The 13,904-nt window shown below is 39.2% G+C and overlaps 1 protein-coding gene across 3 annotated transcripts in view; it reads left to right on the top strand.

The window, feature by feature from the left end:
* Nucleotides 1–13,904, top strand: part of WLS (Wnt ligand secretion mediator) — a 134,066-nt gene that overhangs the window by 36,526 nt on the left and 83,636 nt on the right. For all 3 annotated transcript variants that reach the window (XM_014345668.4, XM_003807869.7, XM_063600435.1), the window contains exon 2: nt 1,848–2,120. In XM_014345668.4, coding sequence (XP_014201154.1) covers nt 1,848–2,120 — 273 coding nt within the window. The remainder of the gene's footprint in view (nt 1–1,847; nt 2,121–13,904) is intronic.

Here is a 13,904-nt window from a genome sequence, read left to right on the forward strand (position 1 = left end):
GCAGATATCGATAAAAATAATAAATTTATAGAATTCAAAGCAATGTTGTGCTGACCCGTGAATTGACAGTTTAATGCATGGAAAAGAACAGATGTTCAGAAACATGCTTACATACATAAAGGTTAACAGTGATATGATAAATCAACAAAAGGGAGGTTCTGTTCAATCAACTATAATTTAAATATTTAAGAAATAAAACTAGAACCTCACTGCATCTCTTATAGCAATTTTCAGATGGATCAACTGTTTAAATATTAGAAAAAATGAAATTGCAAAAAATAAATAGAAGTCAATATAGATGACTATTGAATTTTGAGATGAAGGTCAGTTTCTCTAAGCACAAAAGCATGGGGGGAAAAACATAAAAGAGGGATTCCATATAAGATCTGGAACTTCTCTATTTAAATGTGCATAAACAAATTTAGATAGCAGATGGAAAGTTTAGGAGAAATTTCCAACAAAACATATTAGGCAAAGGATTATTCTTATAGATAGCCTTTACAAACTGATGAAGGAGAAGTTGATTTTGGTGTATTGTGTGATTGACTATTTTGCAACTACTAACTGAAAGATTTTAATTATAAAGAAAATATGATATAATGGCTAATATTTTATACTTTGTGTGTGCCCAAGCACTACTCTGAGTGCTTTAATATGTTAACTTGTTTAAAATATGCAGTGACTTGGAAAGATCAGTACTATTATTATTGCCATCTAAGAGATGATAAAACCGATACAGAGATAGGCTTAGTAATTTGCCCAAAACTTTCCTAGTGTGGATTTGTGGTGACACAACTAAAAATGAGAGAGCCAGGATTTGACACCAGACAGGTCGCCTCCAGAGCTGGTGTTATCACACAATACTCTGCTTTTCTAAGTGAATAAAAAGAAAAGACTACAAAACTATGCATGATATAACTATTTTATAAATATGTGTTAATATTTGTGTATATTTTAAAGTTACACAATTTAATTCATGTGTAAACTTTTTATCTAATTACACAGTCATAGAAAAGACAGATGGCATTTTGACATTTTTCCAACAGTGGTTACTTCCCTCTAGTGGGATTTTGGGTAAATGTTGTTTTGAACTTAAAATTTCTGTATTTTCCAAGTTATTAATATTATAATCATATAACCATTATATAATCACAAAATAGTGTTTTTAAAGTTACACATTTCAAAGTTGCTTTGCTGTCTTGAAGTGCATCGTTTATATTTTAGTACATTTTTGAAGTATCAGTCAGTGTTTGAGTTCCCATTCTCTGCTAGGTACCAAGCTAAGTGGTGGCCCCTAGTTCTTTATCTTAAGCAAAAGCAATGTTGTACAATTTTAGAGCCAAAAGGAATCTTAGAAACTCTTCCGTTTCTCAGATGAGGGTCCTGAAGCTCTTATAGATTTAACTGACTTACCCAAGATTCACTGACAGTAAGTTTTTAACCAGGCTTCGAATCCAGGTTTGAAGACTAAGGTCTTCTGACTTTAGATTCTGTTCTCTATGAAGCACCAGAGCTCTCCAAGACCTCAATCAGGTGGGAACTGTAGCACAGTTGATTTTTTGTGACATTGTTTTGAAGTGCGGAAGTATAACTAGACTGGTTACAAATGTATTCTTTCACAGCAATTGAAAACATAATAGGAAGGTTCTCAGGGATACTGTTATGACACCTCTGGAGGTCACTGAAAGATCCTCACCCAGATTTGGAAGATCCCTAAGTATTGCTGAGCCCCAGTTGTGGAAGGCAGTACAAAAACTGGAGGGAACACAGCAGTGGAAAGAATATTAACCAGAAACAGTAGTTTCAATAGATGGCTTTTCTAAAACCGACAAACTTTCTCTTTTCAGCTCCAGGGCCCACAACGGCAGTATCCTACATGTCGGTGAAATGTGTGGATGCCCATAAGAACCATCACAAGACAAAATGGTTCGTGCCTTGGGGACCCAATCATTGTGACAAGATCCGAGACATTGAAGAAGCAATTCCAAGGGAAATTGAAGCCAATGACATCGTGTTTTCTGTCCACATTCCCCTCCCCCACATGGAGATGAGTCCTTGGTTCCAATTCATGCTGTTTATCCTGCAGCTGGACATTGCCTTCAAGCTAAACAACCAAATCAGTTAAGTGTACTCTCCTCTCATCCCTTTCTTCCCTTTGAGCATTGCCCTCTTTGGGTTCTTTTTGAGCCAATTCTAATAAAAGTAAAAATGGTAATAGTAATAGCAAACAATTATTGACTACTTCCCAGGCACTTTCTGTGTACTTTACCTGTATTAACCCATTTAATCTTCCCACCAGGTTCCTTGAGGTAGTCTTATTATTTCATTTTACAGATGGAACACTTGGGCACCAGTGAGGTTACTCGTGATCTGAAGACTAGAGAGTGGAAAAGCTGAGATTTCTGACTCAGAAAACTGCCCTAACCACCAAGCTTCATCACCTCTCTAGTGTCACAGGGGAGTTCACCCCAATGGAGTGACTTGAGGGTTCCTGAAAGGTTTTTATTTTTTTTTTAAATGTCTTTTTCCACTGGGCTTTGAGTAAAGCTATGGCCTTAGAAAAAGATCCCTACCAAAATGGAAATGCCAATCCATGAACACCCATTTCCCCACCAAACCAGGTTTTTTTTTTGTTTTGTTTTGTTTTAGCTTATTTGCAGTTAAAAACTCTGAGGGCATGAAACATATAAACTTTTCATGGGGAGAAAATCACTGGGTGATTTCTGGGAGGCCAATACATGTATGGCATCTGGGGACAGTATCAGGAATCTTAGGCTGAGAAGTAAGAAAACTTTTTGTTTTTTCCTTTTTAACTAAGATGGGATCAAGGATGTGAGGGAAAGGGAAAAAGATGTGTTAAAGGCAGCTCTGTCTAGGGCCTGTCCATAGATTGAAACATTATTTCTTTTTCTTTTCTTTTTTTTTGAGACAGAGTTTCGCTCTTGTTGCCCAGGCTGGAGTGCAGTGGCACAATCTCCAGGTTCAAGTGATTCTCCTGCCTCAGCCTCCCACGTAGCTGGGATTACAGGCACCCACCACCATGCCCAGCAAATTTTTTTTTTTTTTTTTTTGTATTTTTAGTGGAGATGGGGTTTTACCATGTTGGCCAGGCTGCTCTTGAACTCCTGATCTCAGGTGATCCACCCACCTTGGCCTCCCAAAGTGCTGGGATTACAGGTGTGAGCCACTGTGCCTGGCCTGAAAACTATTTCTTTCTTCTTCTGTTTTTTTTTTTTTTTTTTAGAGACAGACTCTCCTATGTTCCCCAGGCTGGTCTTGAATGCTGGCCCAGGCTGGAGTTCAGTAGCATAATCATAGCTCACTGCATCCTTGAACTCCTGGGTTCAAGCTATCCTCCCACCTCAGCCTCATGAATAGCTAGGACTACAGGCACGCTAATTTTGTAATTTTTTATTCTTTTTTTTGTGTGTGTGTGACAGGGTCTTTCTCTTTTGCCTGGGCTGGAGTGCAGTGGTGTCATCACAGCTCACTGCAGCCTCAACCTCCCAGGCTCAAGCAATCTTCCCACCTCAGCCTCTTGAGTAGCTGGCATGAGCCACTGCACCTGGCCTTAAATTTTAAAATTTTATGGGGGTCTCTCCTGAGCTCAAGCAATCTTCCCACTTTAGCCTCCCCAAATTTTTGGTTTACAGCTGTGAGCCACCATGCCTGATCTGAAGTACTATTTCTAAATATAATTTTCATGTATCTGTAATAATCTTGATGTACAATTATTTTTACTCTGTTTAGGAGTTGGAGCACTATGTATACCTGACTGATAGCTTACCTGAAATAAATAGATTGTGCTGAGATAATTTTCTAGATACAGTTTTCTTTTTCTCATTCATTCATTCTCTTGCCCATTATTTTAAACTGTTTTTGAGTGCCTACCACTGCTAGGCATTCTGCTGTTAGCTGAATATGCTGTCCTTTAAGGAACTTACGGCTAAGTGGAAATGACAGGCAAATAACTAATCATTACAGTGTGGTATGCTGGGTGCTGTGACCAAGTTATGCCCAGGAGGATATGGAAACTTAAAGAAAAGGCTTCACAGCAGAGAAAAGGAAGACTTCCCTGGTAGGGTGTATGGGTGTGTGTTGGCGGGGAGAGTTGTAGAGAGGCAAGCAGACAGCTCTTTGAGGTGAATGTTAAAGAGAGAAAAGCCTGGTGAGGAGGTGAGGATGAGCAAAAGAAAGAGCATTCTATATAGAAGGAAATGGCTTATATGAAGGTCCAAATTTGCACAACAGCCTCAAGCTTTTAAGTGGTGATTCCCATGTCCCTAAACTCTTGCTTATTGACTCACTTGTTCACTCACTCACTCATTGGTTGTGCAACACATTTATTCATGAGTTCATTTAAACTTTATTAAGTCCCAGCCATATGAACACTCAGTACTGGGGATATAAGATCACACGAGACATGATTCTTGTAACGGGTTAGGGAAGAGGGTGCCTGGAAAACAGACACTTAAACCTACAAATAAGAAAAAACATGTTATGTGCTATAATAAGAATACGCGATGTAATGTGAGGAGCCTTGGGAAGGAAAGAGTTTGCTATGAGATTCAAAACTGTATGTCTAAAAATTTTTTTTGAAACCTGCAGGTTTGGGTTTTAGCATTTCTATTCCTAAGAATGCATTCAAGCAAAGGAGAATAAGGACAGTAAGAAGAGCCATGGGAGGATGAGATAGGTAGATTACCTGATTTATGTATGTTTGGGTGGAAAGGTAAAGGACATGGTATTCTGTTATCTGGGCTGGTTGTGGTTATTTCAGGTATAATCTCTCCTAGACAGATCCCTACTTCTATCTCCAAGTATAAAGAAAAAGATTTACCCTGTAATAATAAATAATTACTGTCTACTGACTGTAGTAATGCTGGGTAACAAATTACCCTAAAAGTTAGCAGCTTTCACCTATAAACTTTTTTTTTTTTTTTTTGAGTCTGAGTTTCACCCTTGTTGCCCAGGCTGGAGTGCAATGATGCGATCTTGGCTCACCACAACCTCCACCTCCCGTGATCAAGAGATTCTCCTGCCTCAGCCTCCCGAGTAGCTGGGATTACAGGCATGTGCCACCACGCCTGGCTAATTTTTGTATTTTTAGTAGAGACGGGGTTTCTCCATGTTGGCCAGGATGGTCTAGAACTCCCGACCTCAGGTGATCCACTCGCCTCGGCCTCCCAAAGTGCTGGGATTACAGGCATGAGCTACCGCGCCTGGCCACCTATAAACATTTCTTAGCTCCTCATTTCTGTGGGTCAAGAATCTAGTTTGGGCGTCTCTGGCTCAAACTCTCTCAAGGTTGCAATTAAGCTGTTGGCCTGGTCTGCAGTCTCATCAGGCATGAGGGCTCCACCGGGGAAGGGGGATCTGCTTCCAAGCTCTCTCACATGGTTGTTGGCAGGCTTCCATCCCTCCCACATGGGTCTCTCCATAAGACTGCCTTGCAACATGGCAGCTGGCTTCCCCCAGGGATAGTGAACCAAGAGAGAGCCCGAGCAGTGCTGGAGAGGGAAACCGCTGAATCTTGCAAACGACATTCCATCACTTCTGCTGTATTCTGTTGGTTAGAAGTGAACTAGTAAGTTCAACCCACACTCAAGGGAGGTGATTACAGAAGAGCATGAATGCCAGGAGATGGGGATCATTAAGGACCATCTTAGAGGCTGACTACCTGCTGGCATACTTTTCAATGGAGTCACAGTTTCATTTGAAATGTGTTCCCTGATTTATATCTAGATTAGGGGGTAAGATAGAAAGTTTTTTAAGAGCATGGACTTAGGAGTCCTACAGCAATGGGTTTAAATCCTTGTACCACTTTTTAAAAGCTCTGCAGTATTGGGGAAGTTACAGAACCGCTCTTAGCCAGTTTCCTCCCTTGTAAAATATGGATAATAATGCCTAATTAACCAACTCACTCTAAGGAATTAATTAGTTTATGTAAAACTTTTAGGACATAGTAAGTACTTATTTTTTATTTATTTATTTTTGAGACGGAGTCTCGCTCTGTCACCCAGGCTGGAGTACAGTGGCATGATCTTGGTTCACGGCAATCTCTGCCTCCTGGGTTCAAGAGATTCTCCTGCCTCAGCCTCCTGAGTAGCTGGGACTAAATTTTTGTATTTTTACTAGAGACGGGGTTTCGCCATGTTGGCCAGACTGGTCTCGAACTCCTGACCTCAGGTGATCCACCCACCTCGGCCTCCCAAAGTGCTGGGATTACAGGTGTGAGCCACTGCACCCAGCCTGGACATAGTAAGTACTATTAAAACAGTTAAAAATTAAAAGTAGCTATTAAAATTATCCAATTATATTTATCCTTATTGCTGAAATTCAGCCATTTTTCCAATTCTTACTTCTACACCTTGGTTAGTGAGATTAGTCTTTATAAAAGAAGCACATGGTAGAGGTAAGTCTTCCTTATCCACAGGGGATATGCTCTAAGACCACCCAGTGCCTAAAATCACGGCACTGAACCCTGTATACATACATGATGTGTCTTCCTATACATATATACATACTTAGAATAAAGTTTAAATTATCAATTAGGTGCAGTAAAAGGTAACAACAATAATTAATAATGAAAAAATATACTGTTCACAATTTTAAGGACAGAAGATTCATTGTTATTGTAGATCTTAGCAACCTCAGCATAAGATTTTTTTTTCTTTTAAGTTGAGAACTTTCATCTTCTTAAAGGAAGCACTTGACTTATCTCTTTAGCACATCTGAAATGCCAGCATCCCTACTCTTGCATCTTGGGGCAATGAGAGAAAATAAGGATGACTTGCACACAAGTACTGTAATACACAGCAGTTGATCTAGTAACCTAGATGGCTGCTAAGTGACTAACAGGCAGGAGCAGGGAGATGCTGGACAGAGGGGTGATTCTTATCAGGGGACAGCACAAGATTTCATGATGCTACTCAGAACAGTGCACAATTTATAACTTAAGAATTATTTCTGGAATTTTTCATCTAATATTTTTAGACTGTGATTGACCTCTGCTAACTGAAACCACTGAAGGTGAAACCTCCGATAAGGAGGAGACTCTTTTAGCTTTAATTTATCATTTCCTTGCTCAAAACATCTTCAGTGACTAACAAATAAGACTCGGTGTTCAGAGTCCTCTCCCTTCCTGGCTCAAGGCTTCTTTCTAGCCTCCTTCCTCACTGCTGGCCAGTAACCATTCTCTGCATCCTCAAAAGGAGTAGTTGCCTGCCCTGTAAACACATCCAGAGAGTTTCTCCCTTTGCGTCTTTGCTGATATTTATCCTGCCTGCCTCTTCCTCTCTTGTGATTCCTCTTCTCACAAATGAAGGGCTCCTCCCAGAAAAACCTACTCATTCTTCACAACATCCCAAATTTTACATTCCCCTGGAGGCTTCCTAGGTATTTTCTATATTATCTCCCGTCCTCATTCCTTCCTGGATATAATCTGTCTTTCCTTATGCATTCTTCATTACTGGCCTTGTGATGTTTACTTTATCAGCCTTGTGTTCTGCACAGTGGAATTGTCTTCTCTGAGTCCTTACTAAACTATGAACTCCCAGTGGGCAGATTATGCAGTATATTTACATTTATGAAATCCACAGCTTTGTGTTTAGGAAGCTGTGGATGAAAATACTGGATTGTATCATTCTTCTGCCACTAAAAGGAACATAAAGCAACTGATTGAGTTGCTTCCTCCCCTCCCACACTTCAAAATAAGAGTTCTGTTGTTTAACATTTCAGTATGTGTAAGTCTGGTCCCCACTGCTCCTATATTTTTTACACTGATGAAATTGTGGTTAAGAAGTTAAGAATTGACTATAGGAGTAGTATGTTGCTGCTTTCAAGCAGCCTGTTACATGACAGGCAGTTGTTTAGAGCATAGTCTGACACTTGGGCAGGTACTTGCCACAGGTTCCGTTTTCAGGTTGTGAGGAAAGTGCTGGATTATCTTGTGGTTCTACCTTTTACATCACTGAAGGTGACTGGCCTATAATTTGATTTCAAAACTTGGCATCAGAATCATTGAGTAACATAATGCAGAGCCTCAGGTAAGTTTAGGTGAAATTTTAAAAGTCAACGATAAATTTCTAAAATTATACCACCAAAATTGAAAAAAGGATAAATATGTTTAGTGAATGTTATTTATAACTGAACTTTTTAAAAGAAACTTTCCCAGTAATGTGAAATAACTCGAATACTTTTAGCTACTTTTTTTTTGCCAGTTTCTAATGATGTTTTGTATTCATTATAAATGGATTGAATATTTTAGAATTCTCCAAACTCATTTGAAATGTATTGAAAGCTCCCTGTTTACATTTTTCAGCTTTAGCAGTGTGAATAAAATGATTTTAAGCTCAACTCTTGAGCATTTCTCCCAAACCAGAAACTAAGAAATAATTCTACATGTTAAATAATTTCACAGATGAATTACTTCCCAGCAAATACTAATCCTAAACAACAAAAATGCCCATGTTGGCAAAGCTTTAAAACATTTCTATATGTAAATATTAATGTCTTATTTTTTTCTCATGTACATCTTCATGCTCTAAAATATTTTATCTTCATCTACAAAAATACTGTACTCAAGCTTTCTGTCTTAAAAATAATCCTTAATTTTCTTATTACATGAGAACTAGCACTTAATAGGGGGCATACTAAAAAGTTAATAAGATGGACCACTAATTATTCCTTTGATAAATGTATAAAATAACTTTCTTAATAGAGCTATCAAGAAAACCACACCAAAAAATACTTTTCATGAGTAGCAGCAACACATTTTGGCTGCTAATTTTTTTTTTTTTTTTTTTTTTTGAGACGGAGTCTTGCTCTGTCCCCCAGGCTGGAGTGCAGTGGCACGATCCCGGGTTCATGCCATTCTCCTGCCTCAGCCTCCCCTAGCAGCTGGGACTACAGGCGCCTGCCACCACGCCCGGCTAATTTTTTTGTATTTTTAGTAGAGATGAGGTTTCACCGTGTTAGCCAGGATGGTCTCAATCTCCTCACCTTGTGATCCGCCCGCCTCGGCCTCCCAAAGTGCTGGGATTACAGGCGTGAGCTACCATGCCTGGCCAGCTGCTAACTATTATATGAGAAGTTACATGTTGTGTTTGTGGGAATATTCATTTCCTTAAATTTATCCTCTCTACCTTTGCTTATGGACACTGAGCAAGGCATTGATTATACAGATTATATATATTATGTCATATATATTCAGCAATATACATATACACACATGTTTTAGTATAACAGGCACATCAGGTCTAGATTTCTCTCTGATTTTGGTATTAAGAATGCATGAGACTCTCTACTTTTTATATTGTTTATCATTACTTTGGATTCCTTTCTGACAGCAATGAACCAGGACTTCAGAGAAGAGTTTGGGAATGTGGCAAACAAGATCCTATTACACATGATGGCTTCCTGCTTATCAGAGATTCACCTGTAACAATATTACTTCATATGTAAGGAAAAGTCAAGACCAATCCATTTTTTTTTTTTTTTTAACTTTCCGTGGCAGTCTTTGAAATGAGTTTCAGATTTCAAACAATGAGAAGAGATTTCATGTTTGGGCTCTGAAATTAAAGCTTGGGTTTATAATATATGTCTGGTTAGTGTTTTCATCTACTTTTGAAGAGTCTTTGAGTAGATAAAATAATCTAAGTACTACATATTTTAAATGACTTCTAGTCACTTGGGGTTAAATGTTTATTCCCTTTAAATCTTTCAATTTAAAAGTGATACAGGTTTTAGCTAGGATTTGAGTTTCCAAACCCTCAGAAAACTAGAAAAGCATTGACTTACACTATAGAAGCTGGCCATTGTTTTAATTTCTGAATTTAATCAAGCCAGTGCCTTTGGGAGAAAAATGATGGCATTATAAGGTACTTTATAATAATAAATTTCCTGATACACAGCTTCTAAAATTCTTGGAATCTCCTGAGTGATAGGAATGCCTCTTTGCATGCTAATGAGTCAACTGATGGCTGGGGACTCCCAGATAGCTTCAGAATGGTCACCTGAAAGACCAAGGCATGATTAGAAGGGTGGGGAACTAATTTCAGCCCCACCCACCAACAGCCAGGAGGGAAGAGGCCTAAAGATTGAGTCACTCGCCTATGGCTAATAATGTAATCAGTCATGCCTAGGTAATGAAGCCTCCATAAAAACTCCAAAAGACTGGGTTCTGGGAGCTTCCAGACAGCTGAACTTGCAGAGGTTCCTGGAGCATGGCACCCTAGAGAGGACAGGGATGCTCTGTGCCTTATCATAGCCATCCTCAACTTTTTAGGCACCAGGGACCGGTTTCATGGAAGACACTTTTTCCACAGATGAGGGGATGGGGGATGGTTTGGGTATGAAACGGTTCTACTTCAGATCATCAGGCATTAGATTCTCATAAGGAGCATGCAGCCTAGATCCCTTGCATGAATACTTCACAATAGGGTCCCACTCCTATGAGAATATAATGCCAGCTGATCTGACAGGAGGCAGAACTCAGGCTATAATACTTGCTCACCCACCTCTTACCCCCTACTATGTGGCTCAATTCCTAACAGGCCACTGACTGGTACCTGTCTGCTGCCAGAGGGTCAGGGATCCCTGCCATACCACATGCCTTACCCTATGAATCTTTTATCTGGTTGTTCATGTGTATCCTTTGTCATATCCTTTATAACATGTGCATAAATTAAGTGTTTCCCTGAGTTCTGTGAGCCTCTGTAGCAAATCAATCAATCCTAAGGAGGAGGGACATGGGAACGCGTATTTATAACAGGCCACAACCTGTTTTTTCGATGGGCATCTGAAGTGGGGAGCAGTCTTATGGGACTGAGCTTTCAACCTATGAGACTTGATGCTATTTCCAGGTAAGTGGTGTCAAAATTGAATTTTTGGACACCCAGCTGATGTCTGCTGTGGAAGTGATTGATTGCTTGCTTGGTGTGTGGAGAAACTTCCCCCAACTTTGTGCCCCGCTCCTTCCATCACATCTAGGTCAGAAGTAGTCTGTGTTACGTTGATTATGAGTGGAGTGGGAATCAAAAAGTGTTTTTTTTGTTTGCTTGTTTGTTTGTTTTTCCCCTCACTCGGAGTTCAACTTCTAAATGGCGGTAGTTTTAAAACAATAGTCTGTAAGAGCTGAGGAAAAGAGGCCAATTAAGAAAATCTAGAGACTCATAGATGCTTGGGAACAGGAGTCATTGACCTTTCAGTGAATACCAATTACAAATATGAACAGACCTGTCTGTGGAAATCTATGATTGAGTCAGTGCTGGCTTTTTGCTAAATATTTCAGAGGTACAGAATTAATGAATTTGTCAGGATGTAAACATGATGCTTCTGTCTAGTTGTTAGGGATATGGGATTTCAATTTTTACTCTAAAGGAGTTAGGAAATGGAGTATGAATAGGCAGAGAAGAGTGTCAGAAAAAAGTCAGCCTTAACATTTAGAGTCTGGATGTATTATGAATCACTGATAAAAATGATTATTTACCTGATGGTATTAGACCTCTTGGTAAGGCCAAGTTCTGTTATTTGAAAATATATTCTAGAGTGTTTTTGTTTTGCTAACATGCCATTCTAAAATACTTTCCCAAATATACCATTTTTTAAAAAGTCACTCTATGCATTAGGAAAGAAAGGTTTGGGTTGGCTAAAATGGTACTCACTGGAAATGGGTTGTCACTCTAATGATTACAACTGCAAGTCATATACTTAGTATACCCCAGACTCTCCAAGGGCTTCTTTTGAGAAACCTGGGTGCATAGATCAAAGTTAGAGAATTTGTTTACATATCTCTCTTTCCAGCTTTCAAATCTATAAGCTGTTGAAATAGAAGCACTAGAGCCATTGGCAGAAAGCCTCAAGATGGATAACTGTGTCTTGACTAGTAAATCTAGGAGTTTCAGGGGTTGAAAAATTCCTGAGACTGAAAAAATATTGGTAAATGATGAAGGGTAGGGGAAAGCCAGAATAATGTCAGTCCTATTCTTATGTAATGAAAGCATTATGTTTCGCCTTGATCCTTGTGCTGTACACTGGAACCCAGTGTTGTCTTACTTGTTTCATTATTGCAAATGGTCACATGAAGCAGAATTCTTTCTGTAAGTGGCAAGTGATTTTTCTTTCCCCACACTGAAAGCATTTCTGTATAACAAATTTCTAGTTAAAGTAATTAGAATGATATTATTACCAGTCAGTTTTCAAGTTAGATGGCTGAGTGTCCTGGGAGAATGTTGACTGACTTTTGGCAGAGTAATTGTGCTTTTCCATTTGTCCATTTATTAGGGAATGTTAGGTGGACATCAAGGGAAGACAACTGGAATAAAGGAACAATCTATTGATCATAAACAATTCTCTGAATTTCATCCTTCTACAAATTCACCCCTCACATTATCTACAATGGTGATGGGTGAATTTGTAGAAGGATGAAAGTCAAAGAATCCTTCTGGGAACTAATTTTTGGCCTTCAACAAGAATTGTGATATTTAATTCTGTGTTTTCTGATGCTTCTGAGGAAAGCTCCATAAAGAGAGGTGAATGGGGCAGAGGATTTTATACACTATAAGAACTATCCTTGCTATGATGGAACAGGCCATTGGTAGTATGATATTCACATAATTGTATTTCTGTGCTTCAGCAGATAGTTCTTATTAATAAAATATGTTGAAGCAACTGCTAAGAAGAAATGTATAACTCTACTCTCCCACCCCTACTACTACTCCCACCAAAAAGAGGTCTTCTTTCATTTATGACCATATCTTCTTTAATTTATGACTATGTTATAGCCTGTGTTAAAACTATCTAACATTTTGGCTGGGCACAGTGGTTCACACCTGCAATCCCAGCACATTGGGAGGCTGAGGTGGGTGGATCACCTGAGGTCAGGAGTTCAAGACCAGCCTGACCAATATGGTGAAACCCTGTCTATACAAAAATTAGCCCAGCATGGTGGCGTGTGCCTGTAATCCCAGCTACTTGGGAGGCTGAGGCAGGAGAATCACTTGAACCTGGGAGGTGGAGGTTGCAGCAAGCCGAGATCGCACCACTGCACTCCAGTCTGGGCAACAGAGCAACTCTGTCTCAAACAAAAAAAAACCTCTAACATTCTAATTAGATAGTTTTCATTGTTGGCTAGTGTCACTAGAATTTTAAAGTTACCTTTTAAGTTTCTTTACCACAATTTGAGTCAATGCAAACAGAAATAAAAACTTCAAATTCTCCCTTTGTTCTCCTCCTCCCTCCTCTCCCACCAAAAAAGGTAAGTTGAAAAGCTCAAAATACAGCAAAAAGATCTCAGAGACTTAAATGGAGTAGGGTTTGTAGTGTTAGGTAAATGGTACGGAAGTTGTCAGTATTCAAGATGGGCTTACATGGCCAGTCTCCTTTATTCTTATTGAATTGTGTGCCCCTTCAAACCAAGGCTGGAACCTGGAAGTTACCAGTATGAATCAGTTTTACTTACTGACTTGGTATAGAAAGCAACTGAAATCATGGGAGAAAACTATATTTTGTTTACCCCAGGATAGAGAAGATTAGGGACATGATGTTTGTTTGCTCATGAATTATCTCTCCCTTTGAGGAAATCTTCAGGCACATCTTGACAGCTCTTCCTTTGGAATTGACCATTGTGAGCATGTTTATATTGGCAGGAGCATGGGAACCTTTGGCTTTGAGTGTGATTATTGGTAAGCACATTACTTGGACAACATCATTATAAGGCTCCTCCATAGATATCGCTATAGAGCTCTATCTGGCTTGGTGGGTTTTGTTAAGTATTTGCAAATGAAAAATTCCAATTCAGAAACAGTAGGGCTCCTCCAAAACTTTTCCAAGATTTTAAAATTAGTATTTATAGTTTGGTATACCTAGTTACATACACTTTCTTCTAGTCATCTATTGGTTAC

This window comes from Pan paniscus, chromosome 1, assembly GCF_029289425.2.
Source record: "Pan paniscus chromosome 1, NHGRI_mPanPan1-v2.0_pri, whole genome shotgun sequence".
In the NCBI taxonomy this organism is placed as follows: Eukaryota; Metazoa; Chordata; class Mammalia; order Primates; family Hominidae; genus Pan; species Pan paniscus.